Raw genomic sequence first — 26,651 nt, forward strand, 5'->3', positions numbered from 1 at the left:
GTTTGATTCAGCTTGAAGCAACACACACAACTTGGATAATAAGGATGAATAGAATGAAGAAGGATCGGTTGGAATAACGAGTAATCGATTCGGATGGTATGAATGACCGAAATAGAGACAGAACACAAGATACAAGGATTTTATGGATGTTCGGAGATAAAGCTCCTACGTCACCCCTTCTTCTCAAACTTTTAGAAGGATATTCACTAGGAATATTCAATACACTTTACAATGCTTATGTCTAAGACCCGAGACTAATTTACTGCTCGTTCTTGACCTTTCAATAATAGCACTCTATTGAACAGAAAACTTCTGTCAACTTACAAAATCTCACTACACACACAAAATCAATGAGATGATTATACACTTTGATACTCTTGAACAGATTGTGAGAACAGTAGACTTGATAGCTTTTTGTAACTGTATGCGTAACTCTTTTTAACTTTAACTCTCACAACTGTTCAATCTTGTGACTCTTGTAACCTTGTTTTCTGTTCTTCAGCTTCTCCTTTTATAGTGGAAATATGACAACGATCATATTTCTCTTTCAACGGATACTTGCAAAGTAATCCTTGAATCTGATTGGTTGGTCAAAAGGAGTTGCAATGCATTAAATGCGGTTAATGCTTCCCAAGAAGCAATGCAGCCGACCAGTTTTGTCTTCACTTAAGTTTATCAGCTAGTCGGTTGGACAGATCTCTGCTCCTTGGAGGCTGCTTTTGGTCTTATACCAAAATAGATATATCTGCACACTTGATAGTTTTCTGCAGTTTACAGTCTATCAATCAGACTTGTATCAAAAAGGAAATAGCACAGTCTGCATATTTAAAAATCTCCTTCTGCCTATTCCTAAAGAGAACTTGTTGCATCAAAATGGAAACTTCCATCAGTTCCATATCTTTGATTTGATCTTGATTAATCTTCCCGTTAGAATTGTACGGTCATTTAAGATTGAGAAAATGTTTGAGCCGACCAGACTTCATATCGATTTGCTACTTGACCAGTTGACTGATCCTACCGCCGAGGAGAGGAAACCGATCTTTTAAGAAAATTCACCGATCCTGAATTTGAGCCGAACCGGTCTTCATATCGGTTTGATCGACCAATTTTGAGAATGTGACCGCTTCCGGTTTTTCCTACACAAAATGTTGAGTTTGATTAAGTTCTTTAGACAGTTAATTACTTATTAATTAACTATCTAATTTATTTAACAATTTGATTGAGTTTTTTGAAGAGAAAGATTGAAATAATATTATTGATTGAATTAGTGATTTTTACAATAGTTTATCTATTTATAATAGTAATAGAGAAATAACTAAATTGAAAAATTATAGGAATTAGTTATTATATTTAACCTAATTAATAAGAGATAAATAAATAATTTCTCTTATTTATTTATTACTTTATCACATACCATAGATATTTTCGACGAAAAAGATGATGAAGGTGATGAAAACGATAATGATGATGGCGACGACAAAGATGTAAGAATTGCCTATTTTAACTTTGTCAATGTGAATTTTATTTATCTTTGCAACTTAGAGAAATTATGCTAGTTTAATTATAATCTTATAGTGTAAAATGTGAGTGTCTAGAAGGTTAAATATAACATTTTACTATATTATATATAATTTTTTTAATAACAAATTTTATTAAAATTTTATATATTCTATTTATCTTAATATTTTTTAAATAAATTTTTTATTTAAATTATTTTTTCTGTTATTTTATTTTTTATTTTTTACTATAATTTTATTATTAATATATAATATTTAAAATTAATTATATAAAAAAAATATATTATTAATTATTGTAATTTTTATTAATATTTTATTTTATTAATTTTATTTTAAATAATTTATTGATATTATTTAAATAATTGAAATAATTTCTTTTAATAAATAAACTAATTTTTTTTATTATTAATTACCTCAAATATTTAAAATAATAAATTATAAATAACATTCTTATATAATAAAATAATAAAATTATTTAATATTTTTAAATAAAAAATAGTTTAACTTTTTTTAATCAATTAAAATTTATATAGAATGAGATAACTTATTGCTAAAGATTATAAAAAAAAATATTGAAAGTATATGATCAAATCCTCTTTGACTTGCTAATTATTTGACTACTTATTTCCATTATTAAATTGAATGTTCAAATATTTTACATTATTTTATTTCTTTTCCATATAATAATAACGAGTGAGGTTGCGCTCCCAATTGAATCTCTGTATGAGAGTTGACGTTATAGATGATTCATTAATCGATTATAGAAGTTTTTCAAATACCTAATTATAAATTATATTAATTTATATATTTATATATAAAATTATAAATATAATTTAAAAAATATTGAGATATATAATTTCATTTCATTTACTAGAATAAGAGAATAACATTTTAAAGTAGTTTATGTTTTAAAAATATAATCTCCTCTTCTAGTCTAAAGGCAAAAAAAATTGAATATTCTCAACCTCTCTCAGGTCTTAGGTTCAAACCGTTAGGCAGCAAGTTCTGCGTCAGTTAAATGGTTAATGTGTTTGCAGGCTATTTGTTTAACATGCAACTCCATTATTTTAAATTATAAATTTTTTAAAATATTTTTTTATAAGATGGACAATACAATTATATATGAAATAAATAATCGTTTAAATACGATAAAAACATAACGTTATAAAGAATAAAGAATAAACAAGAACCGAAACTAATGTGTGCAAAATATTTCAAAAATATTAATGAGATCTCCGACCGAATTTATCGATTTTCAAGATCAAACCTTATATAATGTCAAGATAATATAATAGTATTGTGAAGGATTCATAACAATTGATTGATGTTGTTGAAAGTTCGACCAACCAAATTATTCAATAGAAAATAATAGGGATATCATTTTATTGTCTTAGACTCAGAAGTCTAACTGCCTCAATCCACACTTCTTAATTAACTCTCTTCAATAGTTTCTTACATAACCCAAAACTAGTCCATCTCCAAAGAAAACTCAATATTATTGACACACTTGCAAAAGAAGATGACGGACTCTCTACATCTCATCACGACATCGACTAACAAACACTTACATATTTATTTATCTTCGGTTAGAATCCTATTGTGATTGCACTCCATTCGAAAAAAAGATATATTAATAAGAATCCTAGACTCTATAATTTATTCCACCAAGATAATATAAACAAATTTATTAAAAATAGAACAATAGTGTCTTACATTAAACTTATTCATATTCCTCCTCTTTCGCATTGTATCATCATTCAACGAAAACATCCAATTTTTTGTCACTAAAGATAATAGCATATTGTGATACAAACTTTCCTCAAATGATAGTATCTTTTATATTTGATTGAATAAACAAAATGACTAGTTCAAAAGTCAACACGTGCTTTACCATAATATCTCCATAAATAATAATAGAGGCAAACACAGATAAACAATTACAAAACTCTCACCCCACGTACAAATTGAAAAGAAATTGTCCACAGTAAATAAAAAAATATTCATGATAATTTTTTCATATGATGGTATGTCACTCCAAATATTACATTAGAAGCAATTAAACATTTGAGTGAACCATCTACACTAATTCATCTCATACTTATTTAACTTTCTTTTGTATTTAGGAAGGGTTTGAATTTTGATACCATCTAAACTAACTTATCACATAATTTAATATATTAAGAATTTACTTAATATAAATTTATTTAATAATTTATATTTATGTCAAGTATTTTATAGACTTAAATAAAAATATATTAAAAATAAAAAAAAATAAAAATGTATAACTTATTTTAAAAGAGAAAAATATCTAAACAAAAAAATCACAAAAAAAAAATTATATTTCTAAATTTAATAAAATTATTTAATCCTTATAATTGCAACGAAACTCTTTTTTCATTCTTTTTAATTATAATTATTTTATTTATTTAATATATTAAATAATATAGTTTAATATTGAGTTTATTAAGTAATATAATTAATATATAAGAATATAATATTCTTAATGTTTGTTTAAATATTAGTTTTATATGATATTAAATTAATTTAAATATTTAATATTTAAAATTTAATTGACTAATTCAATTATTAATTTTTTTATGTTAGTGAATTCTTTTCATTTACAATGTCATTGTTTTTACTTACAAATCAAATATCTCCCCTTTAAGATTGTTTCTATAACTTAACATTTTTTTAAGAACATTTAAGTAAAGTTTTGAATTCTTTTACACAAAGAGAATTTTAATAAATAAGCTTGTAAGGCTTGCTGTAAAAAAATCAAATTTAAGTACACAAAATATTTCAAATCACATCCCTTAAGGATTTTTTTTGTTTCGCATTGTACACATTTTTTTCTTAGATTATATCCATCCCACCAAAATTGAGTACAATATAAGTAGGAAATACTTATTGAATCAATATATATTTAAATTTAAGAGTAAATTTGAATAGAAAATAAATATTATGGTACATCACAATTATGTTCATAATCTATTAATTAAATGTTTTATATTTTAAATCCACGTTAACATCAAGACAGCTGAAACAATGAATGTGTTTTTTAAGAAAATAAGTGTCACATATTCAAAAGAATACTAATTTCTTACTTTTTCAACTTTTTTTTATATTATATTTTTTGAATATTTATAGACAATTCATTAATAGTATCTTTAAAATTTCATTATTACTTTATATTTATATATATATATATATTAGTTGCGACATATTTATTTAAAAAAATGGTAAATTAAAAATAGTATAAATTAATATAATTGACTTAAATATTTAAAATAGTAAATTATAAATAATAAGTGGTAAACTCAAAATGGTAACTCATGAGTAAGGATGACATTTTTACCATCCCGTAAAAATCGATCCGAATGGTCCCGTTTGGGAAGGTTTTTCCCTGAAACCGGACAGGAATGGCTCGTGGATGGTATTTGTGTAACCCTCCATCCCACCAAAATTGAGTACAATATAAGTAGGAAATAATTGAATCAATATATATTTAAATTTGAAATATATATTTAAATTTGAGAGTAAATTTAAATAGAAAATAAATATTATGGTACATCACAATTATGTTCATAATCTATGAATTAAATGTTTTATATTTTAAATCCACGTTAAGACAGCTGAAACAATAAAAGTGTTTTCTAAAAAAATAAGTGTCACATATTCAAAAGGAATACTAATTTCTTACTTTTTCAACTTTTTTTTATATTATATTTTTTTGAATATTTATAGACAATTCATTTACAGTATCTTTAAAATTTCATTATTACTTTATATTGCGACATATTTATTTAAAAAATTGTAAATTAAAAATACTATAAATTAATATAATTGACTTAAATATTTAAAATAGTAAATTATAAATAATAAGTGGTAAACTCAAAATGGTAACTCGTGAGTAAGGATTACATTTTTAAACCGTCCCGCAAAAATCGAACCGAATTGTTCGGTTTGGAACGGTTTTTTCCTGAAACTGAACAGGAATGGCTCGTGAATGATATTTGTGTCTCCCGTCTAGACCCGTCCCGATTTTACCCCGATTATGTCCCGAACATTATAAAAAATAATTAAATATATTAAATCAATAATATATTTATTTATTCACTATATTTTATAAGGGTGGTAAATTTATTTTTTATAATAATATAAAATTTTAATATATTACAATATATATTATATTAAAAAATCTGTTTATCTGGTATAATTTTATAATTTTTAATTTTTTTAAAAATTATTTTATTAACGGTGTTATGCGGGAATTTCCCGAAACTGAACAAAATCGAACCGGACAGGAATAACATTTAAAAATTCTTCGAAATAAAAACGGGGCGAGCATTCTCGTCTTGAACTGCCCTATTACCATCCCTGCTCATGATTACCAAGTTTTTATTTTAAAATTCCAAAATTTTAAATTCCATTCATATTCAAAACTATATGATTCGAAAGATTCCTGACTTAGAAAATAATGATAAAATAAAACCGGATTAAAGTATTAATAATGATTTAGACAGATAAAAATTCAACTATAATTTTTTTTCAAAACTATTTAAATAATCGAGAATTAGTCTATAACCGTTCAAAATTATTCTGTCCAAATACCAGAAAAAATTGATGAATACAAAGATACCACTCCATCGATCGCCATACTTTTGACTTTTGATATTCTCTCTGAAATGTCTTCGCCCATTGGACTTTCTTTTGTGTTACTCTTCTAGTGGATTAATAATATATTACATATATTAATATAATATGTTTTAAAAAGAACGATAGAGACAAGAAAGAGATGGGAAGACGAAGGCGTGAAAGATTTTTTAAATTAAATTTTTTCTTTTTTTCCTTTTTCTTTTAAACAGTATAGTGTCATTTCATTAAAAAAAAAATTTAAAAGATAAAAAAAAGTACACAAAATTAAGATTAATGAAACAATAATTGAATTACAGACAACAACAATCAATTAGCGCCCATAACGTTTTTACTTTTATTCTACTTGTGACATTCTCAAATGAAATATCTCATATCTAGCAGAATTTTCTATTCTTTTTATTCCTTTCGATTCCTCTCTAGGATTGAATGAGTGCGTTTCCATCTAAAGTTATATCTCTTCAAATATCTTCAGCGGTTCTACTTCTTCCACTGTGAGTTTTTGAATTTATTTATTTCCATATATTGTAGATTACTGCTTCAAAGTAACATTTCAACATACTTACATAGAAGGATCTCCCTTTTGCTTTATTCTTCATCAAATATTGGATTTCTTCCTATACTTGGAAAGTTGATGATGTTCATATTTGTAGCATACCTCCTCCAGATTTGTATTACAAAAGAGAATTCCCCAAATAAATGGTTTATATTTTCCTCAACTCCCGAACATAGGACACAGTTGATATCAGGATTGTTTATGTATTTTTAAATTCTGTCTTTTGTTGTCAACATTTTCCTGTATACTAGTCAGAGAATAAATTGTTGACGAGGAATAATCTTTAGAGACCATACACATTATGTCAATCTACCTCATGTTCTCTTGTTCTAACCATTTCTCATGTCTTTCCTATAATTAACTTCTCATTACTTTCTGTTTTCCAGCATATTTCATCATTTCTTTCATTGAGTTGCTTCTGCCTCATTAGGTTTAGGATTCTATCACCTTCTGGAATACGCCTCAAAAGTGAATCACATTACCTTCATAAACGTCTCTAAATGAGTACTTGATGTATTCTCTTCTAACTTTGCTTCCTTGCATTTCTTCTTTGAATATAATGTGAATATTATCCAGCCAAGGATCATGCCAGAATAATACCCTTCTTCCATTTGCAATTGTGGTTTTCACCATTTGAAAGACATCTTTTATTGTTTTTAGGATTTTCTTCAATGACCATGCCATTCTTTCATTGATATTTTGTGTCTAGATACTCTACTCTTCTTTCATAAATCTTGTATGCACCCATTTGACCCACAAGGAGTCCGCTTTTTGCTCCAACTCCCATAAGCTCCTGATGGTGAGGACTTTGTTCCATTCAACACAACTTTTTATTCCTAGTCCGCCTTCTTCTATGGGAGTGCAAACATCCTCCCATTTGACTTTTTTTCCTCCTTTTCCTTGTGTTCCCCAGATGTAATCTCTTATAATTCTATCGAGTTCAGCCATTACTTTCTTTGGGATGACTATTTGTTGTTCCTAGTAGCGAATAATTCCAAAGATGATTCTTTTAACGAACTCGATTCTACCTACATAAGACAGTTTTTCGTAGCCCAACCCAAGACAAAATTTCTAACCTTTTCTACCAGTTGTCTGAAGTTATTATATCGGAGTTGTTTTGATGACAGAGGTACTCTAAGGTATGTCACTAGTAGTTCACCTTCCCTGATTCCCATAATATTGAATATGTTTTCTTTCCTTTCTTCACTAGCCCCTCCATAGAAAGCCTGACTTTTATCCTCATTGATGTATAAACCTGTAATACTCGAAAAGATTGTTAGAGTTTCTTTAATTATACTAACAGATTCAACATCCGCATAAGCCATAAAAAATAGATCATCTGCAAAACATATATGGGTTATTGCTTCTTCTTTGTAGTACGGGTGAAATTTGAAATGATGACTTCTCAAAAGTATTTTTAAAATGCAATCAAGAGTTTCCATTATTAAGACGAATATGTAAGGAGATATAGGGTCTCCTTGCCTTACTTCTCTTTCACCCTTGAAAAAGCCTCCATGAATACCATTCACGCTCACAACAAAGTGAGAAGTGGAAACACATTGCATAATCCAATCAATGAAAATAATTGGAAAACCTGTAGCAAGGAGGAATTCATGGATTGATCCCCATCTGATCGAGTCAAAAACTTTTCTAATGTCAATTTTGAAAGTCACACGTGGCGATATGTTTTTCTTGCCATACCCATTCAATAAGCTCTACATGAGTAGGATGTTATGGGAAATAGAGTGTTTAGAAATAAACGCTGATTGCCTTAATCCTACAATATTATCAATAACTGTTTTCAAACGTTGCGAAATAATTTTATAAATAACATTGCAGCATGAAATATAATGAAAGTCCTGAATTTTTTCCGGAATTGAATTCTTAGGAATCAAATTCAACACTGTGACGTTCCATTACTTCAACATTTTCCTGTTTTGGAAGAATTCCAAAATCCATTCGCTTACATCTTTACCCACTATTTCCCAGTTTTCTTTGAAGAAGTTCACGTTGAAACTATCTGGCCCTGGGCTTTTATCCCCTTTCATCAAAAACACAGCTTTTCTGACTTCTTCCATACTAACTCTTGTAATCAATTGGTTACCACTTTCTTCACTGATTTTCCTTTGCACAATCTGTTGAAGCAATCTTCGACTGTCCTCTATTATTGTGCTCGTTTAAACATCTCCATTTGAGTTTGAGAGCCTTAACACCTGATTTATGAAATTCCTTGATGAACATTTTTTATAAAAGAAAGAAGTATTCTTGTCTCCTAATGAAAGCCAATTTTCTCTAGATTTTTTCTTAGCAAAACTTTCCTCTTTAGAATAGAGGTCTCTGAATCACGTAAGAGCCTTTTTTTTCCTCTTCCTTGTTATAAGGTAGATTTGGGGCTCTTAGTGCCTTGCTTTGTATTTTCTCTTGTTTTGTTCTGGCTTTCTCTATTCTTTTAGAAATCCCACTATTTTTTTTTCGGTTTCTTGTTTGGATATTTAGTTTTTGTTTTATATTTCCATAATCGATAAAATACCTTATATTAATTTATAAAAACATTGTGTAACACATTATAAGTGATATAGTGAATGATGTAGACGGTCTATGGGTCTCGTGATTTTATTATTGTTGAAGGGTTTTACATGCTAAACTCGTGTCTCATTTTATTGTGTTTTGATTGGTGAAGATTGATATGTAATAAATAAAGCACTAAAATAAAAGAAAATTTTCTACATTACTCTTTCTGAGGTTTTTTATAAACAAATGTTATTAAAGCATGTTGTAGTCCTTATGTTGTTTATAATAATAAAGAATAATATGAGTAGAATGATTACCATTAATATCGTTAACTATCATGTGTGGAAATGGAAGATGTAATATCTCATTTATGTCAACGATAATTATCTATTTGTGTTTGCTAGTGTTAAGTTAGAAGATAAAACTGATGAACAATAAAATTTGAGTCATCGTTAGCTGTGTGACTATATTAGGAAATGGGTAGATGATAATGTTCTTAATCATGTTATTGAAGAAATACACGATAGTGAAAATGTGATCTTTACCAATAAATTTTATCGGCATATATATATATATATATATATATATATATATATATATATATATATATATATATATATATATATATATATATATATATATATATATATATATATATATATCGGTAAAGGTCCCGACAGGAAGAAACCTTTCATTAATAAGAATTTTCCCCGAAAGGTTTCTAAACCTTTCGTTAATAAGAATTTGTATCGAGAGATGTATATAAATGTTTCGATATTGGCTTCTTCCCAAAAACACAAAAATAATCCTAAGTGTTGGAATAGGAATTACAGAGAGATGTATATAAATCTTTCGGTATTGGCGTCTTATCAAAAACACAAAAAAATTCTAAGTATTAGAATATGAAGTACCAAGAGATGTTTTAAATATCTTTCGGTATTGACCTCATCCCAAAAACACGAAAATAGTTTTTAGTATTAGAATATGAAGTATCGAGAGATTATAGCATTACTTTCAGCATTGCTTCTTTCCCAAAAATTTGTAGTTAAGGTCATTACCGAAAGATATTTAACATATCTTTCGGCATTCCACATAAATACCGAAAGATTTGGCAAATCTTTCGGTATTTGCCTTCTCTTATAATTGATTTTCACTATCTTAACTTGTCTAAACTCCCAATAACATCAAGTGTGTGTTATTTTTTAAGTATATAAATTGTGTTTAATTTTATAAGTGTATATGATTGTGTTTGATTATATAAAGAAGGGTGTATATGTATGTTTGATTGTAATTAGGATGTGTGTAGTGTTTGATTATAAGATGTGTAGGGATTGTGTATAATTTTAGAACTAGATGAATGTGTGTTAATATTTTAAGGATATGAAATGTGTTAAATTAATTTTGTTAAAGCTATGAAAAGTGAAAAAAACAAACAAAGAAGTCCAATACCGAGAGATATGTTAAATATTTTTCAGTATTTAAAAGGAATGCCGAAAGATATACTCATATCTCTCGATATTGACCTCTTCCAAACACTTAGATATGAGGGAAAATACCGAGAGAATTGGATATATCTCTCGGTATTCCCCATATATACCAAAAGATCTAGCAAAATCTTTCGGTATTAACCTTCTCTTTTTAGTAGTTTTTCACTTTCTTAGCTTGTCTAAACTCCTAAACACATCAAGTATGTGTTATTTCTAAGTATATGAATTGTGTTTAATATTATAAGTGTATATATATATATATATTGTGTTTGATTATATAAAGAAGTGTGTATATGTATGTTTGTGTTTGATAATAATTATGATGTGGGTAGTGTTTGATTATAAGGTGTGTAGGGATTGTGTATAATTTTAAAATTAGATGAATGTGTTTAATGTTGTAAAAATATGAATTGTGTTAAATTCAAGCTAAGGAAGTGAAAAAACCAATAAAGAAGGCCAATACCAAGAGATGTTTTAAATATCTTTCAGTATTGGTCTTCTTTGTTTGTTTATCTAAGTGGTTTTCACTTTATAATTAGTTTGTCTAAACTTTTAAGCACATCAAGTGTCTGTTATTTTTTATGTATATGGATTGTGTTTAATTTTATAAGTGTATATGATTGTGTTTGATTATATAAAGAAGTGTATATGTATGTTTTTTTTGTGTTTGATGATAATTAGGATTTGTGTAAAGTTTGATTATAAGGATATGTAAGGATTGTAATGTTTTAAGGATATGAATTGTGTTAAATTAATGTTGTTCAAGATAAACATCATTTAGATAAACAAATAAAGAATGCTAATAATAAGAGGTATTGAATGGGAATGACGAGAGATATACTCATATCTCTCGGTATTGACCTCTTCGAAACACTTAGGCATGAGGTCAAATACCGAGAGAATTGGGTATATCTCTCGACATTCCCATTCAATACCGAAAGATGTTTAAAACATCTCCCGGTATTGGTATTCTTCTTCACTTAATTTTGTTTGTTTATCTAAGTGATTTTCACTTTATAATTAGCTTGTCTAAACTCTTAAACTAATCAAGTGTGTATTATTTTTTAAGTATAGGGATTTTGTTTAATTTTATAAGTGTATATGATTGTTTTTGATTATATAAAAAAATCTATATTTATGTTTGTTTGTGTTTGATGATAATTAGGATGTGTGTGGAGTTTGATTTATGTATATCTCTCGGTAACAAATTAAGGCCATTACTGAGAGATTTGTGTAAACCTCTCGGGAAAAATCTTTATAATTTAGATCATATACCATTTATTCCTCGATTACTTCTTGCGCCCGCCTCCCTCTCTTCTCCCGAGCTCTCTGCATACGGACGACGCCGACCGACGAGCGACGACACTGACCGATGCCGACCGACAATGCCCGCACCGATGTCGATCTCCTATCGTCGCCGCATCTGCAACCTCCTCTCACCCCCAATCTACTCTTCATGTTGTCGCGCCTCTTTGTCCTCTTCAACTTCGCTGATTTAATGTTAGTTTAATTTATATTTAGGTTAAAATTATGTTAGATTTATATATGTTAGCATTTATGTTAGATTTATACTTTGAGTCTCAAGATTGTTGAAACTATGTAAAGTCCGTGTTTCCCATAAAAATTATCTATTCTAAAGACTTCAAACTTGAAATATGCTTGAAGCATGTGATTTATCTTTTTAGTTTATTCGTTGTAGTGTCTCGAATCAGGTCATAATAAAATAGGTTGAATACTAATCTAGTAAAATGTTTGACTATTTTAACATGTCGTGTACATATTTTAATGCATCAAACAAGACAAAATTGATGATACATTCTTGTGACTTGTCCTAGGTTGTTGTATTAATTAGGGTTTGATTTCGATTTTGAATCTGATTGCTTCATTTATGATGATTCTAGAGTTTGATTTAGTTTGATGAATCTTTTTAACTTGTTGAGTATAAGATTTTGATTTTGAATCTGATTGCTTCATTTATGATGATTCTAGAGTTTGATATAAATTTGATGAATCTGTTTGACTCGTTGAGTATAATTAGGGTATTAATGGTATTATTTGAATTGATTAATTAGGGTATTATTCTAGATTAATTAGGGTATATATGGAGAACCGACCCACATTTTAGGCTATATATATATGAAGAACAAGGAAATGTAAGCATTATTTATATTTAGATCATGCTAAGTAAATATTAATGCGGGTTGTTTGTCATCTTATTAGAAAGATTGAAGTACCCGGACGTACGAGCACAAGAGAAGATCGTAAGTTAAATGACTTTAATAAAATTATATAACTTATATAAATGAATATTAATTTAAAATGTGTAGGCGGAGATGGAAGAAGTAAGAAGCAACAAACTAGATATCTCCGACTTCGACATAATAGAGAAAGTGTTCGGACGCCAACTACATGGGACAATGATTAGTATGGGATCTGGCGTGCGACCCACACACTTTCGAGATGATCGACGGAGTAAAACAATTCACAATGAGCCACTGATCGGTTGTTGATGGAGGAGAATGAAAAACTTTGGACAGAAGTGAGAGAAATGACGTCTATAGTGGAGAAAATCCAACAGAGAGATGCGGCAAGGCGGAAAGGGATGCGCAATTGGAGGAATATAAACAACAAATTGCATACTTAATGACAAGGTTTCTATCCTTACTTAGTACATTGTAGTTCTTTTTTTACACATTTGTAAACGTTTTGGTGGTTCAGAATTTTGGAAATACAATGATATTTTTGTTTATGAATGGTATTGTATATGTTTTGGTTTGACTAATAACAGGGTTTGGTTGCGTAAAAAATGGACGGCCTATTTGAGCCATTTTTAGGGACAATATCTCTCAGTATTTCACATTAGAGAATACCAAAAGTTATTCTATTATCTTTTGGTATTTCTCTAGTGGACATTACCAAAAGATGATATATTATTTCTTGGTATTTTCTCTCGGGAGAATACCGAGAAATAATCTATTATCTCTCTATATTTTCTCTTGGGATAATACCGAAAGATATTCTAAAAGCCTTCGGTATTTTCTCTTAGGGAAATACCAAGAGATGATCTATTATCTCTCGGTATTTTCTCTTAGAGCAATATCGAGAGATTTTATAACAACCTTTAGTATTTTTCTCAAGTGGATATATCAAGAGATTTACGAATCTCTCGGGAAATACCTAAAATGATTTACTGAAAGCCGGTATACCAACAAATTCCGAGAGTTTTCTAATCTTTTGGTATTGATTTATATCGACAAATATAGGGTTAATACCGACAATTTTTACTCTTGGTAATGACCCTTTTTTCACTAGTGACACGTGAATGGTCTATGGAGTAAACTTGAAAAGTTATATGTTTCGAAAATTGATAATAACAAATTATTTTTTTATCAAATATATGATGGGCTTAAAATACCAAGATGGAGAAAACATATTCAATCACTTGAATACGTTTCAAGGATTATTAATTAGTTAGCTGGAATGTGTATTAAATTTGATGATGAAGTGCAAGTGTTACGATTTCTTGGTACACTACCAGATTCATGGGAGACGTTTATAATTCCATTATCTAACTCATACGCAAATAATATTTGTACTATGAAGGTGATAAAGAGTAGTGTGTTCAATAAAGAGATAAAAAAAATCACAAAGTTCTTCTTCATATTTTGATGTCCTACTTAATAAAAGAAGAAGGAGGACTAAAAGTAGAGGCCCTAATAAGAAAAGTAGAAGCAAAAGTAAATCTGGTAATAATGCTAACACTAAATGTTATCATTGTGACAAAATAGAGCATATCAAGACATTTTACTAAATGTTCTTATAAGAGAACAAAAATATAAATGATAAAGAAATGAAAATCGATGACACTAATATGTTGGAATTATTTCCAACATTTGGGTACATATATTATTTAGTAATTGTATTAGTTGTTATCATTTAAAGATTAAAGACCAATTAAAGTGATTTATTAAAATATAAAGATTATGAGCTTATTTAGACATCTATAATAAATATGGGGACATATTTGTGTATAAACATAAATATCATTTACTATTCGTTGATGAGCTGGATAGTAAATGAGTATATTATGGTTAGGTCCCTAACCCATACAAACAACCTACCTATTATGTTAAACTCATATGACAAAAAGGTATAACCTTGTTCATCTCTCAAGAACACTCAAGGGAAATCGATATAGAGTTGGAAAACCTAAACCCCACTCACATCATTCATTAAAGATCCATATATGGGAGATCCAAAATCGAGATAAGATTCGAAAAACAAAAAAATGACTTAATGAATTGTTCTTCATTAAAGAGTCATGCGTGTTTCCAAAATCACAGTTTATCTTAATTTATCAACATAAAGTATTAAGATTATAGACTTATAGAATAAAGATCAAGATTAAAGAATCTAACAAATTGTATCAAAGTCTCTATGTCGATCTATAGATATTTGAGTTTATAAAAATTTAAGAATATGATCAAATATTGTGTATATGTTTTCTTGATCTAATTAAAAAAAAAAACTATGATATAATTTTGTTTAGAGAGTTAAAATTTAATTTACAAGATTCTAAAATAATGTAAAAAAATTAAATAAAGAATCTTCAATGAAGAAGATTGACTAAGGAACAAAAATATCAAATTGATGTAGAAGTAAATAGACAGGTTTTTGTTTAAGGAATTATGTTTAAAGAATTGTTCACTTTCTCTAATTATTTCATTATTAATTAGGATTATAATTCTAATGGATTAATAATGATAAAAAAGTGAAGTATTTTTAAATAATAAATAAAATTAATATCCGACAAAAGAATGATTAAATAATATATATATATAATCGATAAGAAATGATTAAAATATATATATATATATATATATATATATATATATATATATATATATATATATATATATATATATATATCTTAAAGTCAGGACAAATTACAATGCATCGTATATGCATATAAAATGAATCTTCGATAGTGAACATCTCTTTTGTGATTCGAAAATCAAACATAGAGTTGTTATATAAAACATACTCGTTAAATTTGTTATTGATAGAGCTCTATTGTTGATATTTTACAAAGAGATTCTAAAAGGAAAAGTTAGAGGTCACAAGTTGTAGGTCAAATTGTAGGCTGTTCCCACACAAGAATCTTCTTTCTCTTCATTTTTCTTCACCTTCTCGTATTCTTCAAGAATGCCAGACATGTAATTCTTTTGCTCCTTCAGAATACCCATCTGAGAGGTGTTATGCCATTTATTGATATATCCCACATAGGCCTTGTGATCGATTGACCTGTCTATAGCGATGACATTTCCCGTATAAGGGGGCATAAAGTCACGACCAAACTGTTTGTAGAGGTCGTGGGTGTAGTAGGAGGTAACTCATTCTAATCCCATAAGCATTATCATGGTTTCATCGTCCATCATGTATTCCATCTTCTTGATGAGATACTTGGGAGCAAATCCCTGACTTCGTCGTCATTTTGCACGAGGGGTCCAGGAGAAGCCTTCCTCATTCTTCGGTATTAAAGAGAAGGGAACAAGATGTATCTGAGATATACTAGAGGCAGACGTCCTAGTTTGTCAAGAAGTCATATTTAGAGAATCAGAGGTGAGCCTCTTTTTCTCACGATAGAGGTTAAGAACGAGTCATTTAAACCCATAAGTGTTTCATCCAAAATGATACCTGAGTGGTCTTTGTTTCCCCTACGCATGTGGCATGCTACTTCCAAGATTTTAGTGGATGGCTTGTCTTCCATTGGATCCATGAAGAAATGGGCCAACAAGACTGTCAATGTCATCAGGGAGGATCCCATAGTGAGTGGGACTTCTCCATTCATGATTTCCATCTTTGTCCATTTCTGGAAGTCAGTGACTTTCTTTTTGAGAATTGTCTTGGATGTTGTCTTAGTATATTTGTATTCCTCTTGCAAGAGCTTCTCAAGGACATTGATTCTACACGTGGTTTTAGATGCAAAATATTCTTGTTGTCCATCATTATGATAACTTGGAATTCATCTATAATTAGGCATATGGGCATTTTTCCCATATAGTATAACCGTCATGTATAGCTCCACATCTTTTGCATTTGCATTATGAAGGTGTGGTTTATCTTAAAGTTTGTGAACCTTATGATGGGGTTAGTATGTAAATCCAATGATTCCACTCATTTTTGTGGAAACTATCGATCCATGGGATCAACTCGATATCGGTCAGCATGGACAACGTTTGGGATTGGAAATTCAAAACATTTACAAAAATGCACTTTTTTTGAAAAGAAGGAAACATGTTTGAGATGTTCATTTAGACTATACATGCATACACATAATACATATATAGTAGTCACGTAAGGGTTGTAGTGATGAGGTTTTGGTTGTCTAGGCACGACAAACAACCGACTAGGTGATTGTATCTCGTTTTTTTCTAAGGGGAATCATAAGAGAATATCATTCGCCGATAGTGGAGGGGATAAAACCGCTGTCATAAACCAGATAATATCAACTCAATTGAGAATTTCCCCCACCTCCACAATGCATACGTCTTATCATATGACTCATCGCCAAAGAGTGGGGTCGATCCTGTGCATTCTATCTTTTTCTCTTGCAACATCACTCGTTTTGTAAAAAGTTGTCATTCCTCATTGACAATCCTTACACATAGGTGTAGAAGTATCGATCCCAATCATGTACTTATTTGCAAGTAAGAAGAGGGTGATGTACCCCTTTCATGTAAAGGCATTTAATAGGGTAAAATATATGCATCTCTTAGGTGTTGTACCTTTTAAGACATGCCTATTAAGTTGAACACGTTATACAAACGTTTCAAAAGCCAAGTTTATGCTTTTGAGTTAAACATTTAATCTATAGTAGAGTCGCTAGAAAGCTGTAATCCTAGAAAATTCTTATCCCAGAAAAGCTTGAGGTTCGAGAAATTTTAACCTCGGTTTGCTTTTCAAGAATTTTCTTTTAAAATAAAACATTATTTGTTTAAAAGATTTTTCAAATGATTCCTGACAGCTTTTGAAATAAAATAAAAATAATTAATTTGGGGTTCAATTTTAAATAATCTGGAGATTTGCAGTAATCAAATTACAATTTGATTTTTTAGAAATCCATTTTTAAATTAATTAAAAATAATTTATTTAAAAGATTATTTATTTTTGAAATAAAGTCGCCAATTGATTTTTGAAAATCAATAAAAGTAACATACATTTATAAACGTATTGGCTAGAGTTTCTTTTAGTTCGTAGTTTGGTGATACTCGGGAAAGGGCTTTCGTGCTTCATCCTCATACCCGTTTTAAAAAGGTCTCAAAAAATCGGTTGTATAACGTTCTATTTTTACCGATTATTCTTCCAGTACTAGGCATGCATATGTTTTTTCGTTATTTAAAATATTGTAACAACTATATTTAAATGTTAATACTTGTTGCAGATGACGTTGACTAGGGAGGAAAATACCTGAAGAACATCATTTTTTAAAGGCATTAGGTTTAAACATAAATCTCAAACTAGCCTTTGTGAAAATATTTTTTTTGTGAAACATCCCAAAATAATGTTCATTTTCATCCGTTGGGGGTCTAGGACCATCGGTCCGGGCTAAAAAGCCTCAATCGAGGTGTTAAGGACTTTCAGTCCTTGGCTATTATTATCGGTCGGGTGTAAAAATCACTAGTCCTATGTTAGCCCTAGGCTAACTTTTATTTGTCCTAGGTTTGAGAATTCTCGGTCGGGGTCGAGATTCCTCGGTCCTAGGTTTGATCTCTAGGTCAGACCTATCGATCCTAGATGGAAGCCATCGATCTCAAGTTCGGGACTTCTCGGTCATAGGTATGGACTCTTGGTTGAATGTAAAATTCTTAGTTGGACCTTTCGGTCCTAGGTTAAGTTTTCTTGGTCGGACCTATCGGTCCTCAAGAACACCAAAATTACAAGTTTTCAATTTTGATGGGGGTTTGGATTCTTCGATCCAAGGGCCTAGGTAACTTCAAAAATCTCCCATGAACATTTAGAACATCATTCCAATGTATCAATCAACCTGAATGATTATCAATTTGCTTAAAACAGTTTGTAGCCAAAAATCGAGTTTTTAGTTTTAAAGCTATTTTGAGGTGTGAAATGATCTAGCCAATATCTTTCTTATACCTCATATACTTGATTGGTACCAAAACAAGAATATTGGTTGTTCTTTTGAACCAATTCAAGAACTCAAAATTTTCAATTATTTTGAAAATTTAGATTTTGATCAAACATGATCGGGATGGATCAAACATAATCCAAATAGTTTCCCAACATCATTAGAAACATGTTGGGATAATTTATGAGAAGCTTTTCTTGAGAATTAGCCAAAGAACAGCGCGAGCCCGAATTTTTCCAATTCAAATTTGGGTTTTTCTATTTAAGGTTAATTGATTAATTCTAACCTAAACAGAAAACTTGAAAATTATCTTAGGATCAATTTCAAACTTTAAAATCCAACAATCAAACAGTATACAAACTTATGAAAATTAAAATATAAAAATTTCAATTTCAAACTAAAAGTAAGAATTAAAGGATGATTGAAAGCATACTAAGGATTGAAGAACACTCTTTAGTCCTTATGGAAGCTTTTGGAATGCCTAGATCCAAACTTCAAAGCCTTATACGAAATTTAGAAAAATCTAGAAGCTTGAAGCTTCAATTGCAGATTTTCTATAATTTTTGATTTGAGGCTTGAGATTTTGTCTATTAGCTTCAAGTAGATCGAATTAGCCAAAAACCATTAATGGTGTTTTGGATGTTCTTCATCCCACTTGCCGGAATAAGGATGAATCATCTCTATTGATTTAGCACAAATGATCACCGAAGTAGAATAATCATTTTAGATTTTGAATCAGCTAATTTGGTTGATTATCAGTTGTATTCCAAGTTTGGAAAATTAAAATGGGACTTCATCTTTATCCCTCCAGCGTTGCAACGAGGAAGACGGTGGAGGCCAAAACGACATCTTTTCGAGTGCGTTTGGCGATCGCAGCACGTTCCATTTGCTTCTCGACTAACAAGCTTTAGCCAATTCAGTGAGGCGCGGTCAGACACTCCTTCAGTTACAACCCGCTACGTGGGCGCGTCTGGAGCATTGGATGACATCTAAGCGCTCATCCAACAATTGTATTTTCTGATGTTGCTTATTCTTTGAGTTTCGGTTACACCATATTAATAATTTTACTTTTATTTTAAAATTTTGTTTAAAATTAATTTTTCTTTAACACTTTTGACTTTAATTTTGATCTTTTTAAATACAGAAAATATTACAATAAATATGACAAATATTTTCCATTTAGTTATTTTATTTTTGTATATTTCAGGATTAAATAAATAATTTGTGGTTTAAAATGAGTACATCATTTCATCCTAAATTATTTCTTTTATTTCCTTGATTTAAAAAAAAAATTATTTTAGGGTAAAATGAGTACAACATTTATCTCAAATAATTTTATTTTTATTTTGATCATTTTTCTTAATTAATTAGCATTTAATTATCATAATAATTAATCTAATTAATTGTTTTAATTAGGTTTTGGCTATGGGGTTATTATTTTAATTTTATTTATTCAAAAATAAATTTAAAAAATTATTTTAATTTTATAAATTGGGTAGGTAGATTTTTAGTGCTTACAATATTATAATTTTTGTTTGTTCTAAGAGTAATTTAACTTCGATACTTAGACACAATTGATGGTAACATCATTGTCACTATCTAAAGTAAGCGTGTTGATGTACAATTGAGTTCGTTGTTTAAAGTTAATTGATGGTGAAAGAAGCATTGGCATAGACAATGATAATTCAAATTAAAGATAAGGAAATAAGAAACAATTTCATAAACTCTTTATTTAGAAAAAAATATTTAAGACACATCTCCATATAATAAATTTATTTGAAGAAAATAATTAAGAATTACAACTTATATACGGAATAAAATTTCAACTAAAATAATTAGTTAATTATTTTAGGGTTGTCCAATTAAGGTGAGGCCTTATAGGTCTATAGAAAATAAATTGGACTAAAGTATTATTAGATGTTAATTATTGAATATTCTAAACATCTAGAAATAAATTATTTCAAAATTAGCCTTGATTAATATTTGTATATCACTAAATCGTTTTAAAAAAAAATCTTAAATCACTCTAAAATTTTAAAAATTAATAAAACATTTAAAAAAAAACTTTACTTTATTATAAAAATATCTAAACTACTTTTAATTATATATAATAATAAATATCATATACCTAATTAAAATAATTAAGTATAAATTCTTATATAATATTTAAAAATTATAAAATTTCATATTTATCATATTTAACTAACTATATATATATATATATATTAATAAATTTATAACAACAAATTTAACTAATTTTATTTGAATAATTATTTTATATTTTAAACACATTTTAAATAATTGATATTCAAATTATTATTTATAAAACTATATGTTAAAATTTATATTTACACATTTTACATATTAAATAACTTTTAAAATAAATTTAATACATTTAACTTATTAAATTTATTTAAAATTTCTAAATTAAAATAAATTAATAATCATATTTTATCATTTTTACTAACAATATAATTTAATATATAAAAATAAATAAATAACTAAATGAGTGTGTCAAGATAAAATCTAGTCGAAATAACACGAAACACAAATTTAAACACAAGTTAGCACGACACGAATAACACGACACGAAAGAGTCCATGAATCATAATATTTTGAGTGGGTCAAGACACGACACGACACGGATAAGATTGAGACACGACACAAAATGACACGATTAAAAGTCTAACACAACTTGTCCAAGCCGAATACGAACGTTTATGCACGATACCCAGTTCTAGTTGCTACATATTTATTTAAAAAAAAATAAATTATAAATACTATCAGACTTAAATATTAAAAATAGTAAATTAATAAGTGGTAAACTCAAAATAGTAACTCATGACTACCAACTTTTATTTAAAAATTCCAAAATGGAAAGATTCATGATTTAGAAAGTAATGATAAAATAAACCCGGATTAAAAAATCAAATCATGATTTAGACATATTTAAATTCAACTATAATGTGTTTTCCAACCTATTTAAATAATTGAGAATTAGTCCAACTACAAAGCCCATCACAACCGTTCAAAATTATTCTGTACAAATACAAGAAAAATTGTTGAATAAAAAGATACCACTCCAGACAATCCATCCATCCATCCATCCATCGCCATATACTTACTTACTTTTGACTTTTGATACCCTCTCTGAAATGTCTTCTTCTTCATCTTCAAGCAGATGCCCTCCATTTGACTTCTCTGCCAAATATTACACTTCTAATGGTGCAATTAGTTGCGAAAGGCAGAGCAGCTTCTTTGAAGGTCATCCAGTACTGAATCAAGGAATCGGATATTCCATCATTCTTGGATTTGGGGCTTTCTTCGCCTTCTTCACCTCTTTTCTCGTCCGTACAATGATTAATTAGTTCCTCAATCTTGAATCATTTATCATATTGTTCGTTCGTAATTAAATCTGTCAAATTTATTTGTTTATTATAGGTTTGGCTGGAGAAACGATATGTGGGTTCTCGTCATACATCAGAATGGTTTAACACTGCAGGTAGAAGTGTTAAAACTGGACTCATTGCCAGTGTTATAGTCTCACAGGTAGAAAAATCATCATTAATGAAGATCATCAAGATCTTGATTGATTAATTGATTAATTAATAATTATAAAATTCCTACTTATAGTGGACATGGGCTGCTACGATTTTGCAAAGTTCAAACGTAGCTTGGGAGTATGGCGTTAGCGGTCCTTTCTGGTACGCCAGTGGAGCCACTATACAGGTATTTTTTCTCCATCTTTATCAAATTGTCTTCTTTTTTCTTTATTGTCTAGTTTTCTCATCTGATTAGTGATATATATTGGGGTGAGATTTTTTTATATCTAAAAGTACAGAATCACACCAGATATATATGTTTTAAGTTTTTAATTAGTTAAATTATGATAATATCATAATACATTAACTTTTTTTTAACATGATACATACTTCTCATGATTTTACTTAAATATTTCATTTAGAAACATATTTGCATATAGTTTTTTTCTCAACTGGGTTGTGATTATTTTTTAAATAAATTGAGATTCCAGTGAAATTATGTTTATTTTAAGTAAAAAATAAAATAAAGTAAGATTCTGATATAAAGATTCGGGAGAGATTCTGTATACATATTGTATTTACTTAAAAGTGAGAAGCGGTCAGATTTGGATGAATTATTTAAATATTTCAACTTAATTAAATATTAATTTTCTTTTACTCGATTGCATTAAAATACTTTTTATTAATAATTATTACATTTATTTTATTAATATTTTTAAATTTTTTACCAATATAATTTAACTTTCTTAAAATTATTATTATTATTTAAATAATTCAACCTAATCTAAACAAAAACTATAAGGTTCAAAGTGCTTATAAACTCATATCACTTCTTTTTATTGGGTGAGATATCTTTCGGATTGTGGAAAAAAGCCTTCAAAGTGTTTATAACTTATAAATAAAATTTGGACAACTAATTTAAGGCTTATTCATATTAGATTATTTGAATAATTTGAGTTATTTTAAAAACTGTTCTACTAAATTAGAAAAACTCACTTCTTTAAATTATTACCATTAAACTTGCATATCTCCTTATATAATAAAATAAATAAAATAAAATATTTAAATAAAGAGTAATTTTAATATTTGAATTGATAAAACAATTGATTAAGATAAAAACATTTTTATCTAATAGTAATAAAGAAAAAGGAGAAATGTGAAACAGGTACTCTTGTTCGGAATCATTGCAATAGAGATCAAAAGGAAAGCTCCAAACGCTCATACTGTTTGTGAAATCGTCAGAGCTCGGTAATGAATTAACTATCATACATAAAATACCATGAATATGAATGTTTCTTTAGAATCATGGGTTCAATCTTTTTCACTCTGTTTTATCAGATGGGGAAGAACAGCTCACCTCGTCTTCCTCACATTCTGCTTCATGACCAACATCATCGTAACCGCCATGCTTCTTCTCGGTGGCTCCGCCGTCGTCAACGCCCTCACCGGAGTAAATATCTACGCCGCCAGTTTCCTAATCCCACTTGGGGTCGTCGTTTACACACTTGCCGGTGGCCTAAAAGCCACTTTTCTCGCCAGTTACATTCATTCTGTAATAGGTAAATACATACATCATCACTCGGCCACTTTTTATATTCTGCAATTGATTAATTCCCGATTGGTTTCGATCAGTACACGTGGTTTTGGTCATATTTGTGTACTTGGTATACACATCATCTAGTAGCGAACTTGGAAGCCCTAGTATTATGTATGATCGACTCTTGCAAGTCGCAAGCAAATCGAGAATCTGTCAAGAACCCATTTCGCATTCTAATCAATCGTGTGGTCCTGTAACTGGGAATCACAAAGGTTCTTACTTAACCATGATGAGCTCCGGCGGTCTGGTTTTCGGAATCATCAATATTGTTGGCAATTTCGGAACTGTCTTTGTTGACAACGTAAGTATGTTGTTTTTCTTTCTTTCTTTATTTGTTTGTTGAAGTTTCCCCAAAATTGATATAGGGTTATTGGGTGAGCGCCATTGCAGCACGACCTTCGTCTACACATAAAGGGTATTTGTTAGGTGGGTTAGTCTGGTTTGCTGTTCCTTTCTCATTGGCGACATCTTTAGGGCTTGGTGCTTTGGCTCTTGATCTTCCCATAACAGCTAGTGAGGCTAGTCATGGTTTGGTTCCTCCTGCAACTGCTATTGCTTTGATGGGGAAAACTGGTTCTGTTATTCTCCTTACAATGCTTTTCATGTAAGTCCCTGGATTTGGATCTGAATAATTTCATTTTCAAACGTGATCTTATCTTGATTCTTATCCAGATTAGATTTCTCATTGAATAGATTGTTTGTGAAGCAATTTATTAACTGTTTTTCATTTAGATCCGGCTTCGGATTCAGAAAATGTTTCATTTATACGAGTTTGTGACTAATTTCATTAAGAAAAACACATTTTCCATGTTTCCAAATGGTAAAAGTTGGTTCTGTTATTCTCTTTACATCTGATATCATGTATGAAACATAGATTTGACTGAAATAATGTTTCCAAACAAACGGAAAGCAGGGCGGTTACATCTGCAGGCTCGTCAGAGTTAATAGCGGTCTCATCTCTATGCACTTACGATATCTACCGAACATATGTGAATCCAGATGCGAGTGGAGAGCAGATCCTTAAGGTTTCTCGAGGTGTTATAATGGCGTTTGGTTGTTTCATGGGAATTCTAGCTGTTTTGCTAAACAAGGCTGGAGTATCGCTCGGTTGGATGTACCTTGCAATGGGAGTGTTCATTGGCTCAGCGGTTCTCCCCATAGCTTTCATGCTTCTTTGGAGGAAAGCGAACGCTGTTGGGGCGATTATGGGAGCAGTTATGGGCTGCGTTTTGGGAGTTATAAGTTGGTTGTCGGTTGCGAGTTTGGAGTATGGAAGGGTAAATCTCGATACGACCGGTAGGAATGCTCCAATGCTGGCGGGGAATTTGGTGTCGATTTTGACTGGTGGGCTTGTTCATGCCGTTTGTAGTTTCTTGTGGCCTCAGAACTACGATTGGGAGACGACTAAGAAGATTACCATGGTTGAGAAAGATGCGACTCATTTGCCTGCGGATGAATTCATGGAAGAGAAGCTTGATAAGGCGAAATGGTGGATTGTAAAATGGGGTTTTGGTTTTACCGTTGTTATTGCTCTTCTTTGGCCTCTCTTATCTCTTCCCGCAGGTAAAAAGTTACATTTTTAGGAAGAACTCATCTTTCTTGCGTAAATTTACATGTTTGGGAAATGCAGGGCAATTTAGTAAAGGGTACTTCACAGTATGGGCAATCATATCCATTGCGTGGGGAACCATTGGATCCGCGGTTATTATCTTTATGCCTTTGATAGAAAGTTGGAGCACAATTCGGGTTGTGCTTGTGGGCATTTTCACCAATGTGAAGAAGAAGGAAGAATCGGACTTAAAGCTTGAATCGATAGTGTCTTCTATACCCGAAGACCAGAAGAAAGGAAGGTTAGATCAGGACACCCAAATAATCCAGGCCTAGGATATATTTTAAATAGTATTATTATTATTTGAATGTTGAAGTTTCTATTTTGAAAATAAGCTTCCAAAGTAACATATACCATATATGTTGTTTATAAAAAAAAATTGTAATGGAATGCTAAATCTGTCATATTTGTTGTTTATAAAAAAAAATGTAATAGAATGCTAAATCTGTCATATTTGCTCTTGAAAGATTCAAGATGTGCCCACATTGTTTTTTAACCTTTACTAATATAGTAGATTTTAAGAAACCGAGCATTTTAATCATAGTTAATTATGGCTTTATATAATTTATTTTTTAGTTGATAGAATTTTTTTTTTTGTTCGATCCTAATTTGAAAAGATATTAAAATTAAGAAAAAAATAACTAATAACAATTAGTTAAGATAGTTATAAGTTAACTTCCTTACACATAAATGATTGATTATCTTTAAATGAAAAATTATCACAACCACCCTCATGCAACTTACGTTTAGGGAAAATTTGAGCAAAAGACCCTTATTTGCTTCGGTGATCACCACATAATTTTATTGCGTTGGTGACTATTTTATTTATTTTTTGACGAAAATACTTCCATCACGTAACGCGATGAGACTTCACGTTTCGCGAAGGAAAAAAGTGTGAAAACTCCAGAGTACCGTTACTATTTAATCTAACTTTGGCATATTTTTTTCATTTATCTTCTTCTCCTTCTCTCTCTTCTCTTCCTTCTCTCTAAACGACGGAGATTGACGGACAGTCACGACGGCGATCGACGGA

At 29.6% G+C, this 26,651-nt stretch overlaps 1 protein-coding gene across 1 annotated transcript; it reads left to right on the forward strand.

Moving 5' to 3' along the window:
• The first annotated feature begins 22,002 nt into the window (after positions 1-22,002).
• LOC124911365 (urea-proton symporter DUR3) lies at positions 22,003-26,022 on the forward strand. Its single transcript, XM_047451840.1, has 9 exons — positions 22,003-22,217; positions 22,312-22,419; positions 22,504-22,599; positions 23,578-23,660; positions 23,751-23,971; positions 24,045-24,310; positions 24,375-24,613; positions 24,923-25,572; positions 25,640-26,022. Exons 1-9 carry the CDS (start codon positions 22,026-22,028, stop codon positions 25,891-25,893), a joined length of 2,109 nt encoding a protein of 702 aa, XP_047307796.1. The 5' UTR covers positions 22,003-22,025; the 3' UTR covers positions 25,894-26,022.
• Positions 26,023-26,651: the final 629 nt, after the last annotated feature.

This window comes from Impatiens glandulifera, chromosome 8 (assembly GCF_907164915.1).
Source record: "Impatiens glandulifera chromosome 8, dImpGla2.1, whole genome shotgun sequence".
NCBI lineage: Eukaryota > Viridiplantae > Streptophyta > Magnoliopsida > Ericales > Balsaminaceae > Impatiens > Impatiens glandulifera.